The 12,430-nt window shown below is 39.4% G+C and overlaps 4 protein-coding genes across 4 annotated transcripts in view; 2 read left to right on the top strand and 2 right to left on the bottom strand.

The window, feature by feature from the left end:
• CBG01377 overlaps nucleotides 1-1,100 on the top strand; it is a gene marked incomplete at both ends in the record, with an annotated part of 11,317 nt that extends 10,217 nt beyond the window's left edge. The window contains 2 exons of the mRNA XM_002636081.2: nucleotides 1-313; nucleotides 546-1,100. The exon at nucleotides 1-313 is cut by the window's left edge and continues 49 nt beyond it. Coding sequence (XP_002636127.2) covers nucleotides 1-313; nucleotides 546-1,100 — 868 coding nt within the window. The remainder of the gene's footprint in view (nucleotides 314-545) is intronic.
• Nucleotides 1,101-1,140: 40 nt separating this feature from the next.
• Nucleotides 1,141-6,912, bottom strand: CBG01376 (the record flags this gene model as incomplete). Its single annotated transcript, XM_045236883.1, has 11 exons — nucleotides 1,141-1,695; nucleotides 2,554-2,763; nucleotides 2,881-3,219; nucleotides 3,397-3,521; nucleotides 4,390-4,525; nucleotides 4,578-4,728; nucleotides 5,812-6,106; nucleotides 6,149-6,312; nucleotides 6,358-6,554; nucleotides 6,593-6,813; nucleotides 6,861-6,912. The coding sequence occupies 11 exons, from the start codon at nucleotides 6,910-6,912 to the stop codon at nucleotides 1,141-1,143; spliced, it is 2,445 nt and encodes an 814-aa protein (XP_045091821.1).
• Nucleotides 6,913-9,418: 2,506 nt separating this feature from the next.
• On the top strand, nucleotides 9,419-11,203 carry CBG01375 (the record flags this gene model as incomplete). Its single annotated transcript, XM_002636079.1, has 5 exons — nucleotides 9,419-9,833; nucleotides 9,958-10,210; nucleotides 10,259-10,578; nucleotides 10,623-10,794; nucleotides 10,849-11,203. The coding sequence occupies 5 exons, from the start codon at nucleotides 9,419-9,421 to the stop codon at nucleotides 11,201-11,203; spliced, it is 1,515 nt and encodes a 504-aa protein (XP_002636125.1).
• A 932-nt stretch (nucleotides 11,204-12,135) lies between these two features.
• CBG01374 overlaps nucleotides 12,136-12,430 on the bottom strand; it is a gene marked incomplete at both ends in the record, with an annotated part of 1,598 nt that continues 1,303 nt past the window's right edge. Inside the window, one exon of the mRNA XM_002636078.1 lies at nucleotides 12,136-12,359. Coding sequence (XP_002636124.1) covers nucleotides 12,136-12,359 — 224 coding nt within the window. The remainder of the gene's footprint in view (nucleotides 12,360-12,430) is intronic.

Consider the following 12,430-nt stretch of genomic DNA (forward strand, 5'->3'; position numbering starts at 1 on the left):
TGGCGAGTATGAGACATCGAAAATCGATTCCATGGAGGCACTGCACAAATCCATGTCGGCAGCGCAGGTACTGTATAGAAACTGGCAATTGTCATGGTCACTTCTTTTCCAGATGCATGAAATGAACACCACTGGCTTTGCCATCATGACACCTTTCCAAATATCGCAGTTTTACGGTCCAAGGTCTCCATACAACGATTCGTATGCTTATAAAAATTATAGGAACATTCGAAGAAATGATATTCCACATATGTTGGAGAATAATATTCATCGAATGGCTAGAGAGGAGCAGGCTTTCAAGGTGGCCAGAAGAGTAAGTAATTGCGCTATTGAAAAATTGAGTTCTTAGAAAACTACCAGCCTGTTTGCCGCGTCTCTGGCTCTTCAAACGGTTGGCTGGTGCGCCTTCTGCGCGATTCAACCTAGTTTTTATCGTCTGTCAGTTCGTCCGTCTGCACGATTTTTAATCGTGCAGACGGACCAACTAACAGACGCAACTTCATTTATTTACTACATATGTATAAGAAAGATTATTTTTCTTCCAGAAAGACGTCACCCTGAGTCCTCTCCTCTTCACCTGGATAGTTCTCGCCCCAGCCACCGCCTCCCAACCTATCATTCTCTCCCCTCTAGTCTTCTCTCCCCTAATCCTATCACCATCCGCTCTAGGCCCCCTTATCCTCTCTCCCTGGATCTTCTCCCCCTTGATTCTCTCCCCACGTGTTCTAGCCCCCATCATCCTCGCCCCAACCATTTTCAGTCCCATCATCCTATCCCCATTGGCCCTCTCTCCCTTGATTCTCTCACCGGCCGTTGCTGACCCCTTGATCCTTTCTCCTTTCGTTCTGACTCCTTTCATTTTGAGTCCACTTGTAATGGTGCCCCTCATTCTTAACCCGTTTTGCTTATCACCCTTACTAGGTGTCCCCAACAGTTTGTCCCCTCTGATCCTGTCTCCTTTCGTACTATCCCCATTTGTATTGTCTCCTCCATTTGTCAATGCTTTTGTGTTGTCACCATATGTGTTATCTCCAATTGTACTTTCTGATGGACTTTTGTTTACTGCTGTGTTGTCCCCATCATTTTTGAGTTCCCTTTAGTTCTGTATGTAAAGACTTTAATAATTTAATAAAATAGAGATCATAATGTACTTAACCAACTCGGCGACAGTACCGCTGTAAAAAGTGCACCGTTTGATAAAACCGCAGGTGACAAGGCGTATGGATTCAGAACAAACGCTGACACAAATGGAGGGGACAAAATCAAAGGAGACAGTACAAAAGGGGACAAAATGATTGGAGTAAGCAAGTTGGGTACCCCAATAAAAGGCGACAGGGCGAACGGGGATAAAATGATTGGGGTGAGAGCTACAGGAGACAAGATGAATGGGGTTAATACAAATGGTGATAGTACGAATGGGAGACCTACACCTGGAGATAAGACTACTGGAACCAGACAGAGAGGAGAGAGGATGACTGGTGAGAAGACGATTGGGGATAGGACGACGGCTCCGAGAATACGGGGACTGACAAGAACGGGTACAAAGACCCAAGGAGATAGGATGACGTTTCCATAAATGGAAGGGGAGAACACAAGGGGTGCCAGAAGAAGAGGGGATAGGATAATGGATTGGGAAGCTGTCTCAGGGACACCGATGAACGAGGTGAGAAGAACTGGCATCAGGACGAGGTCTTTCTGAAATACATAGGTTTATTAGAAAGTGTGCTTCATTGAGAATTCTTGGGGTTCAAGTCTTAAGCTTTAGGTTAGCGTAGACGCAGCTCAGCTGGTAGGGGCAAGGCACTTCTAATATTTTGTCCATAAGTTCCATTTCCGAAAAGCTACAATGAGGAAATGAAAGAATGAAATCTACTTAAGGTGTTGCTCGGAAAATATTAGTAACGCCACGCCACTACCGTCTAAAAAGGGGGCGGAAGGTATTCCTGAAAAGGGAACGGGCGGCTCAGCTTGAAAAGCGCGTATCTCAAAAACTACGGTAGCTATCAAAATACTACAACCTAACAAAACAAAGATCACAATATTTCCAACATTTTGATGTAATGATCATGTTTCTAGAAATTGTAAAACTAAAGATACAAAGGATATTAAAATATATCAAAAAAAATTTTTACAACTTCACTACGCGCCCGGTAAAATTGCGGCTGACCTAATAGGTCCACTCTATACACTGACTTTGATCTCAATTATTTTGTTTCCAATGAGCGATGTCAAAATTTTGTCAACTGATAAAATATTGGTGATATTATGGGTTATAAATTACCAGTTGACAGATTTTTAAAATCTCTCGAAGGTACCGAGATAATTAGGATCAAAATGCATGGGATTATGTTAGAGCAAACACCGTAAACGTGATACCAGTTTACTTTCAAACTGACCCCTAACTTTTTACCATCCCACCTCAATTACATTTTGCAAGTTTTTTTGACTGCAGAAAATCACAAATAATGACATCACGAGGTCATTAGTACCCAATTAAGTACAAATTGATTCATAAGTTTCTTTGTTTCAAGAGGAAGTTTATAAGAAGAAGACCAAAGATACCTTTCTAGAAATTTCAAACTTCATCTCTTCATTTGCTATCAATCTTATATTCTCCTCTATCCTCTCCGGCATACTCTCTGGTGATATCCCTTTGAATTTTTCTAACGCTTCCGAGTTGTTGAATGGAGAATTTGGTCCATAGATGGTTTCCAGCTGCTTATCGTCCATTATAGTGTACCCGGTTTTGTTCATGGATTGCATCTGAAAATTGAAGACATCTAAAAAGATAAGGATATTGTTAATATGTAGGTGGCCAAGCAGCCCTAGAAGTTTCTGGATGACTGAGCTTATTTCCGAAAGAACGGACTTCAAATTTACCTGTTCTGCAGACAACGACTTATAAAATCCATCCAACAAATCCAACTTTCCCGCTTCATACTCTCCATAAATCTGTGTTGCATTCTCTTTGGAAAAATACAGAGGCTTCCCATCCTTATCCACAAAATCACGCATTCTCTCCTTTTCTTCTTCCTCTTTCTCAACTTTTCTAAGCCTATCCACAGTTTCTGTGACCCCAGAAGCTTCTAGAACAAAATTCATCCATTCCTCCTGTCCAGTGTCTTCCATAAGTTTCAATGCTTTTGTTAAACTGATTTCCCGATCCATATCGGAGCCTTCTCCATGAAGTGATAGGATCGATGGGGAGAGTAGCGATACCTGAAAATCGCATTGGTCTCATACGTGCACTTTGAGGTCAGTTATCTCATCTCCTTCAAAAGATATCAAAAATTGTTAAACTAATAACTTGTGTATCATAACATCAGCAATATTATATAAATGTACGGTACATGTTCCATCTTTGAACTCTTATCTCTTTTTCTTCAAATCCCATACCGTATCATTGGCCACTTCATCGGGAAGTATGCTCATAAATTGTGGTGATAAAAGTGCAATCTTCTTGTCGTCCAGTGAATCGGCGCCTTTCTTGTTGCCCGCCGCCATCATTCCTATTTTGATAGCTGCAAAAAAGATAAAGAGGGATAGGGGGAAAGGAAGTGGTGACCTAAAAAATTGAGATAGATCTTTTTTCGTTTTACGTTTTCCATTTTTGCAAACTGGCCGGGGGCATACCTTGGCCCTCTCGGTTTTCTCGTCCCTTTTGGTCTATAATTTTGCTCTTTCCGTGATATCTCTTGTAGGAACCGAAATAGTTGGGCGACAAGTAGGATTCTACTAGAGTAAATACGGTATCCTGATTTGACATTTTTCTGAGAAAAACATTCAATTTGATCCCCAACAAAAGTTGTTCATAATTTTTTGATTTGTCTCTAAATTTAGGAGTATGTTGAACAAAGTTAGAGCTTCATTTTTGAATTTGACAATTTTTTTGTAAAATTTCTACGAAACCAAATAAGTGGTTTTGAAGTGGCAAGGTACTTTTCCGGTTACAAGCGGCATACCTCATCCGAATGAAACTTAGGTCCACTACAAAGCGGTCGGAAACATGGCTTTGTAGCTAGGTATTTCTGGGATGCGTAGGATTCGGTGCCCTGGTGGCACTAGAACTTTCCCCGAGCCGCGGCCGGCCGCTGACCTCTTTCCAGCAACCTTGGTCCACTTGCAAGTTTTACCTCTTCAAAACCACTCGGCTGGATTTGTACTGATAATTTGTCAATGATAAAACTTTGATTTTTTCAATGTTTAGTTTACTCTGGAATTTTTGGACTTCTTTTTCTGGATTTAAAAGTAGACTTCCACTGAGAGCCACACGAAATATGACACATTACTTATTCGGTACTGTAGGTGATACCTAAATGATCACATTCTCCTGATAGAGCCTGCGCCTAACCCTGTCCACCTGCCTATCTGTCGATCCAGATGTCCTACCTTGTCTAATCAACTTGATCGGTTCGTTCAAAACCCTATCATCCGGACTCATCGTCGCCATCATCTCCCTCGCGTCTTTGGCATCCTGTTCTTTTTCGCTTAGAATCGGTTCGTCGGCAAACAAATCATCCATTCCCTGCAAAATCTCATTGATAGAGGTTTCGAAAAAACGAGTGATACGGTCTCACTATACTCTGCATCGCCTTGTTCGGATTCAGTCCAGTCTGGCGCATGGTGCTCACGAATTTTGAGAATTTGCGTTTCATCCGTTCCTTGTTCCTCTTTTTGCCCTTGATCCGTGTTGACTCGTCTTTGATGTCTTGAATTACTTCTTGCCATCTGAAAGAGACTTGGTACTGTAGCTATGATTTTCATAGGCTGTAAAGTAGGTTAGATCCTAAAGAAAAGATAATGATATCATTTAGATCTTTTTTGGATCATAAAGATACCCGTTTCTATCTTAAACCATCATATAAGCTTTATCACATGGGCGATTCTCATTATCAGTTATTTATCACATTGTACTATTTCCTTAATATTATCTCAATACAACCAAAAGTTCTAGTTTCGCCTCTTCTCTCTGATTCTTTGAATTCTGATTTCTAATGTCTATTGTAATGAATGGGGAGACTAGGTTATATATTCTTTTTCTCCACTATACGAATCTTTTGCTTTTCTTCAATAAAATTTTTCATTTCCGTTAAGTTCGTATGATATCACTTTTCAACTTTTTTTCAAATTTTTTTCGGTCAAGTCTGTGTATGTGTGTATGACCTTCAGTTTTTGTGAACTACGAAATTCGGAACAGTCGGATATTGAGAAAAAATATTAGGTGATATCTGATCTGGGAAACTGTTTTTGTGGACTTTGAACCTTTTTTGATGACCACTACCGGAAGGAAATGAGAAGAATTTGAGAAGTTCGAGGCGTAGTTTTTGAACCATGGGATGTCCAAAAAACAATCAAATTTGATCTACGAACCAAAATTCATCTGGTCTAAAACACACTACATACCGTGAAACTTGTAATAGATGGGCTAGTTAGCTTTGATAAAAATTATCTCGATTCCTTTGAAAGATATCGAAAAGTGCTCAACTGATAAAATGTTTATCATCATATTAAAAACATTTTGTCAGTTAACCACTTTTTTGTATTTCATACCGGGGCCAGCTAATTAGTGTAAAACTTGGGATAGATGAACCTGTTAATGTTGATAGATTTTATATTGGTTCCTGTGAATACAGGAACAGACATAAATTGTTACAGGAACAGACATAAATTAACGCGAAAATCACAAACCCCTTTCTTCAGGCTTTAAGGTAGCTTAAATTTTGGGCCTATACCATAGTCTATACCTAGCCTATATCTAGCCCATATCTAGCGTATATTATAAAACAGAGCCCGTAAACTCAAGGGATATACCTTTTTGGCGCTTCCTTTTTATTTTTCCCAGCTCTGACTAGCTCTGTCAATTTCCTAGCAATCAAAGCCAATGGCGACAAACTTTTGTTTTCGCGAATTGTATAAGATCTCCTTGTCTGCACATTCCCTCTGATCGCTTCTTGCCTCTTATTCTCCATCTCATCAAATATGGAAAATCCAGATGCTCTCTTCACCCTAAACTCTTCTGCGCCAGATTTCACATACTCATCATAATGATTGAGCGCTGTCTTGAATGCTTGAGTATCTGCTCGGTTTCGTTTTCGGTGAGAGTTCACTAAACTCAAAGTTTATATAATAGAAGCAAATCGACACTTACGAATAGTAGTTCGATTACTGTACATCTTCAACTTTGCATTCCTCTTTTTCAGCTGATCAAGTACAGTAACCACGCATTTCGCATGCGCAGTCACATTCTTTGAAGCATGAATGCATGTGTAGTGCTCCTTCTTCTCCGTTTTGCTCATTTTACGATTATTGATTCTGGAGTTGTAGATATTTTAAAAATGAGGTATACTGTAGGCTTACACATTAGTAACAACTGCCCCCATGAGTCCAGCTAGGCTTTGATCCATCCAGTGTTTATACAAGTCATCTCTTGCTTCATCTGATACGGTGATTATTGTCTTGTTACCATCATGAGTTAGGGTATTCACTTTTCTGTGTTCCACGTCATCATCCGGAATGTCCGCGACGTCTTCATCTCTGATGATAAAATCTAGGGTCTGGAATTGAAGCTAGCCATGTCAAATTACTAGGTCACGTCACTCACATCATTATTTTCTTTTCTCAATTCTTCCACTGCAGTTAAGTTCACAAACGGAATTAATTCTTCTGGAATTTTTCCTTTCCTCACTTCTTCCTTCACAAAATCCGACATATTTCTCGGCTTGGAAGTTGTAAATTCCAGTTTCGGCACATTTTCAGACCAAGGGAAGTTGTAGGGGTTGTCAGATGTCTCATTGAATTCTAGGCCTAGTTTTCCTAGAACAAAATATGTAGAAAACCCCAAAAATCGAAAAAATTCTTACCACCAACACATGTCAAACCTAAGAATCCTAGAAACCAGCGTAGCCAATGCATCAGAAAAAGTGAAAAACTTGATTTAGTAACCTTATATAAACTTGCCTCATTTGACCCAAATTAATCACTAACTCTACTAGTTAAGAGAAGGGTTTTCACTTAAGAAAACTTAAGTAATCCAATTATAGTGGTCTGAGTGGTTTTTAATGAACAAAAGGAACGGTGGGTTTTGGAACAAAACGCAAACAATGGAATTTAGATCAAAAAGTTACTAGGTTAAAACTATGTCGGCCCGAGTCGGATTCTCAAACTTCAAGCTTCTGAAATTTGGTAAACTATTCTGCAGAGTATGAAAATCTTGGAACTAACGTAACAACGGAGTGTCATAAAAAAACTTTCTCTAGGCTGGAATTCAATTATTCAAGACAGTGAAGGTAGGAGATTATTCAGAGTTTTTGTGGGAGTTACAGTCCCAAGACTGACAGCATGGAGATCTACATTAGTCCCAGCAGAGTTTTCGTGTTCCTAATAACCAGAGTTTTGACTGACAGATGCTTCAAACGACGATGAACTACGGCCCCCTATGCAGGGATGTTCAGAACGGAATTCGAAATTCCGAATTCCGAAAATTCCGAAAATACCGACCTTCTTCGGAATGATATTCCGACCGGAATAATTCCGAGGGAAAAATTCGGAATGAAATTCCGGTCGGAATAATTCTGAAAGATTTTTTCGAAATTAAATTCCGACCGGAATTTTTCCGAAGCTTTTTTTCGGAATCTAAATTTTCTGACTACGGTCCGTCGGAGGAAAATTTGTTTGTAGGTCTCGAACTGAATTACTTTTGATAGTATTTAGCGCTAGTTTTTTGCGTTTTTGTGATGGGAAAATGGAATTTCTAATTTAGAATTTGAATTTTAAAACATTCCGAAAATTCCGAAATTCCGAATTTTTAAAAATCGGAGTATTTCGAGGTTTCGAAATTCCGAAATTTTCAAAACAGGAATTTTCGACATTTCGAAAAAATCCGAAAAGGTCATTCCGAACATCCCTGCCCCTATGTCTTGTCTCTCTGTTTTGTTGTACCTTTAAAATACCGTTTCAACCAAATTTATCGTGGTTCCTGTGATAATAAACAAAAAGTTGACCACTAACAAAATGTTAAGCATTGTATCAAAAACATTTTATCAGTTGACCGGTTCAGGATATCTCTCACAGGAATCAAGATAAAATAGCTAAAAGTAAACACTACGAGTCACACAATCTTCACGATAAGTCCCTTTTAATGTTTCATTTATCAAAAAGACTCTACTCTGAACATTTCGAATTCTTCTGATCTTGTCAACTCTTATTCCTTGTCAATTTGATGTTTCTACAGTATTCCTTCCTTATACATCAAGTCAATCGAACAATTTGATCCGTCGCCCCAAAAATCAAAAACCAAGAAAAAATTTAATGACACCTTTCGAAACAAAATACATCAGAACAAACACATCTCTCATTAATCTTATTTCTCTCTCGAAACTACGAAAAACTGGTTTTCACCCTCTTCATCATCACGTTGTCAAACGTTCTTAGGTTCTTATGAGAGGGGGAAATCCCTTATCACCTTATCAATCCATCAGTTTTCGTCATCAGAAGAAACATATACATGTATATACATTCTCTTGTTTTTACCATTTGGCGAATCACGAGAAGGGATTTCCCCAATTGTCAAAAAAGTCGGTGTCTATGAAAGTTACATTTAGGTACATCATGAACCCTTGAAGGTCGTTTGGGGGAATCCCTATAAGACCCACGGAGGTGGGTGTAATTTTATGTATCATTTTGTTATCGAGAAAATTCTTTCCTTGTCAAGGCTTTTTTCTTATTAGAAGGCGTAAGATCTTAAAATTCGAAAGTCAGAATTCCGTTAGGATCTACAATATGTGGCCCACCCTATACGTCCACTTAGAGCTCAATTATTTTGGTTCCTACAAGAGATAATAAACATTTGTAAACTGATAAAATATTGGAGATATTATGACAAACAACTTATCAGTTGACAACTTTTTCATATCTTTGACAAGGACCGAGATAAATCAGCTCAAAGCCAACATAGATTTTTGGCTTCTGACACCCGTGTGAGCTGTTCCCTATTTGGCCTTCAAGCTATTTTTCCGACGCCATGAACCCAAAACCATAACAAAAGTATAACCGTCTGCGAATGTCCCATTTGTTTTCTTGAACTTCCTCAGTTTTGTTTACAACCAAAATGATTCATGGTCTGTGCGCTGGTGGGAGGAGTTTTCTGTCGTCAGATACTGAAGTTCAAAAGTAGCCACGTGATTTATGGGGTTCTTCTAAGAAGAACTACAGTATCTTCTCAAAAAGTAGGCGTCCTATCGGACATCATATAATCTTCACGAAATGATTATTTCCCTATTAACTAGTTTAAGAATTAGTTACTTATTATTTCTATCGTCTATATTCCGATCCTTTTATGATATCACTTCATTGTTCTCCGATCTTTTAATTCTTCTTTGTGTCTTGATCACTCTTGGAAGTTTCAGACACCTATAGATTAATGGCTGACAGTGGATCCGGATCCTTGACTTCATCGTCTGCAACTGGATCATGGCTCACACGGATGTCACCCAGAGCCTTCGAGCTCCTGTGCATTGTTATGCTTGGCTTCGGACACTTGTGCATCATGACAGGATGCGATTCACAAGCTTTTATTCTCGAATCGGTGATCCACTCGATTCATGAGAGAGAGCCAGGAAGAATCAACTCGCATGCAGGATACTACGGACAAGCTACTTGCTATCTGGCATTTGTGATTACCTGTTTGGTGTCTCCATCCTTCTTGTACGCCACTAGCGCTAAGACGACCCTGTTCATTGCGTCAGTATGCTTCACATCCTTCCCACTTGGATTCCTCTACACCAATCAATACTATTACTTCTTCTCAGCAGCACTCAATGGCGTTGGATTTGCATGTAAGTGAAAAGTCCGGCTCTTCATGAAAAGGGGCCCATGGACCCACTTTTCTCATGTCCCCTGTGTCATAAAGAACCAACAATTCTGATTCGAAACTGAAAACTCAACTATCCCTTTTTCCAGTATACTACACAGGAAACGGTGGATATTTGACTTCCCACTCCACTAGAAAAACCATCGAGTCCAATGTATCCATCTCCTGGGCCATCGGATCTAGTTGCATGATTGTTGGAGCTGGAATTATCGCCCTTATCACCTACTTCACAGCTGGAGCTGGAGCATCCTCTGGTGCAGCCTCCCTGGCTATGGACATTGCTAACGGCACAGCGAATACCACATCCCAACACTTTGAGAGACGATTCAGTAACACTGAGATGTAAGCTTAGGCTTAACTAAAACTCTCAATGAGAAACACAATTTTTAGATACCTTCTCTTCTCGGTGTTTGCTGCTATCTCCTTTATCGGAAACGTCACTTTCCTCCTCATGCCATCCAGCGATATTGACAACTGCATCGAGTCTTCCAAGAAAATCGTCGCATTCCGAGATGGCATCAGTTTGATGTACCGCGCGTTCCGCTCTCCAAAAATGATTATTCTGATTCCTACATTCATTCTAACCGGAGTTCACACCTCATTCTGGGTTTCCATCTACCCAACCACCCTCACCTTCAACTCCCATTTGGCTAGTATGATCTACCTCCCAGCCATCTACAGTTTAGGTGTTGGGCTTGGAGAAACCATTAGTGAGTTTTGTTAAATAAGTCATTTTCAAAAAATAGTGTTTCAGTGGGATTGCTCATCTCGTTCTGTAGCAAGCGCATCAAGAATTTTGGAATGCGACCAACAATGTTCATCGGTTGCTTCTTGACATGCCTATACTGTGCTTTGATTGTTGTCTCCACTCCACCAACTGCTCCACAGGCGCCAACATCTGAAAAGCCTTTGTGGTTCCAGCCAACGTAAGTCGTATATGACTGAGGTTGCCTAACAGTGGTATATTTTACAAATTCCAGAAGAACATTGGTATTCATCATTGCCTTGATTGGTGGAATGTCAGATTGCTGCTTGTGTAGTGTTCGATCGGTTATTTGTGCTCTTGCCATGCCAACCAGAAGAGATCAAGCGTTCTCGGTTTCCAAATTCTATCAATCAATCGGAACCTGTGTGATCTTCTTCATCTCACCATTCCTCAACATTTACTACTACACAATTGGAATTCCGATCCTTTGTGTCATCGCCAGTTTCTGTTTCTTCTTTGAGACTCGACGCATCAAACGAATGGAGAAATCGCTGACCAATATGGAATTGGATCAGCAACAACAAAGAAAGAAGTCTAGCAAATACGAGACGCTGGATGAGGAATTCTAGACTTTAATATTCCTCAAATTTTCCTAGGCCACAATTTTGAAAAAATTCTGCCACTCATTGACGACGCGGGTGATTGTTCTTCGACTTGTCCCAAGATTTATATCAACTTTCTAACATTTTCTTCCCTTCAACCATTTCATATGTTAATAATGACCGCAATATTGTGTTGACCTTGACATTCCTATGATCACAATAAAGACTTCGATTTTTTTGGGTTTTGTTAAACTGATGGCTACGATCATTGACTACGAAAATTTTCTTGGGGATTAAGAAAGTATGAATGTAAGAATTTTAAAACAAGTCTGTTCGGAAATAGGTGTCATGAGAGTTTGTGAATTAAGGAACGAAAAACTGTAACCTCGCTCCATCGTTAATACATTTCTGCAACTTTTAACTTTGAGCCAATTTATCTAGGTTCCTGAGGAAGATATCAAGATGTAATTAACAAACAAAATATTTTGGATATTACGATGAACATTTTGTCAGTTGATCACTTTTTGATATCTTTCACAGGAACCGAGAGAAATCAGCTCAAAGTTGATAGTTAAGGATAGTTAGGGGATAGAGACGACATACTGCAAACTCGCTCCATTGCTAATACAGTAAAACCTGTATTAGAAGGGCCCCTTTAGTAATAAGGGCCCTCCAAAAAGAGGTCGGAAAAATAGAAGGATAACTGTCATAGAAAGGCTCCCCTAGAATCTTCGTATCCTATATTTGATCATTGTTATCAAACAGCTTGCAAGCAATGAATCTGATAACATCATATTATCATAATCATAGTGTCTATGATATCATAATTATGCATCAGAATTGATCTGAAGACGTCAAACATTTTCTGAATAGGTGTATTTTAAAAATTGGATAAAATCGGTTCATATTTATCTAGAAAGTTTCAGATTCCACAGAAAATCAAAAATAATCAAAGATGATCATGCAAAAATCTCAAACTCGTCGTGGTAGATCAAATGTCTGTCTCCTTCCTTATTCCAAATTTGCACAAATTTTCCATTGATAGTTCCGATTTTTTCAGTTTTGGTAGTGTAGTTGGCAGTAATGATTATGTAGTCCCCAGTTCCTTGATAGTCAACGCTGGAGAATGTAGAGGTTGCATCTCCACCGAGCTCGTCAAACTTGATGAACTCGTTTTTGGCCGCTGGAATTCATAAAGTTTGAAGGGAACTTAAAGTCATCATCTGGGATATTTTGGGTTTAAAAATTGCCACA

The sequence above is a fragment of the Caenorhabditis briggsae genome (assembly GCF_000004555.2).
Source record: "Caenorhabditis briggsae complete genome, chrV, whole genome shotgun sequence".
NCBI lineage: Eukaryota > Metazoa > Nematoda > Chromadorea > Rhabditida > Rhabditidae > Caenorhabditis > Caenorhabditis briggsae.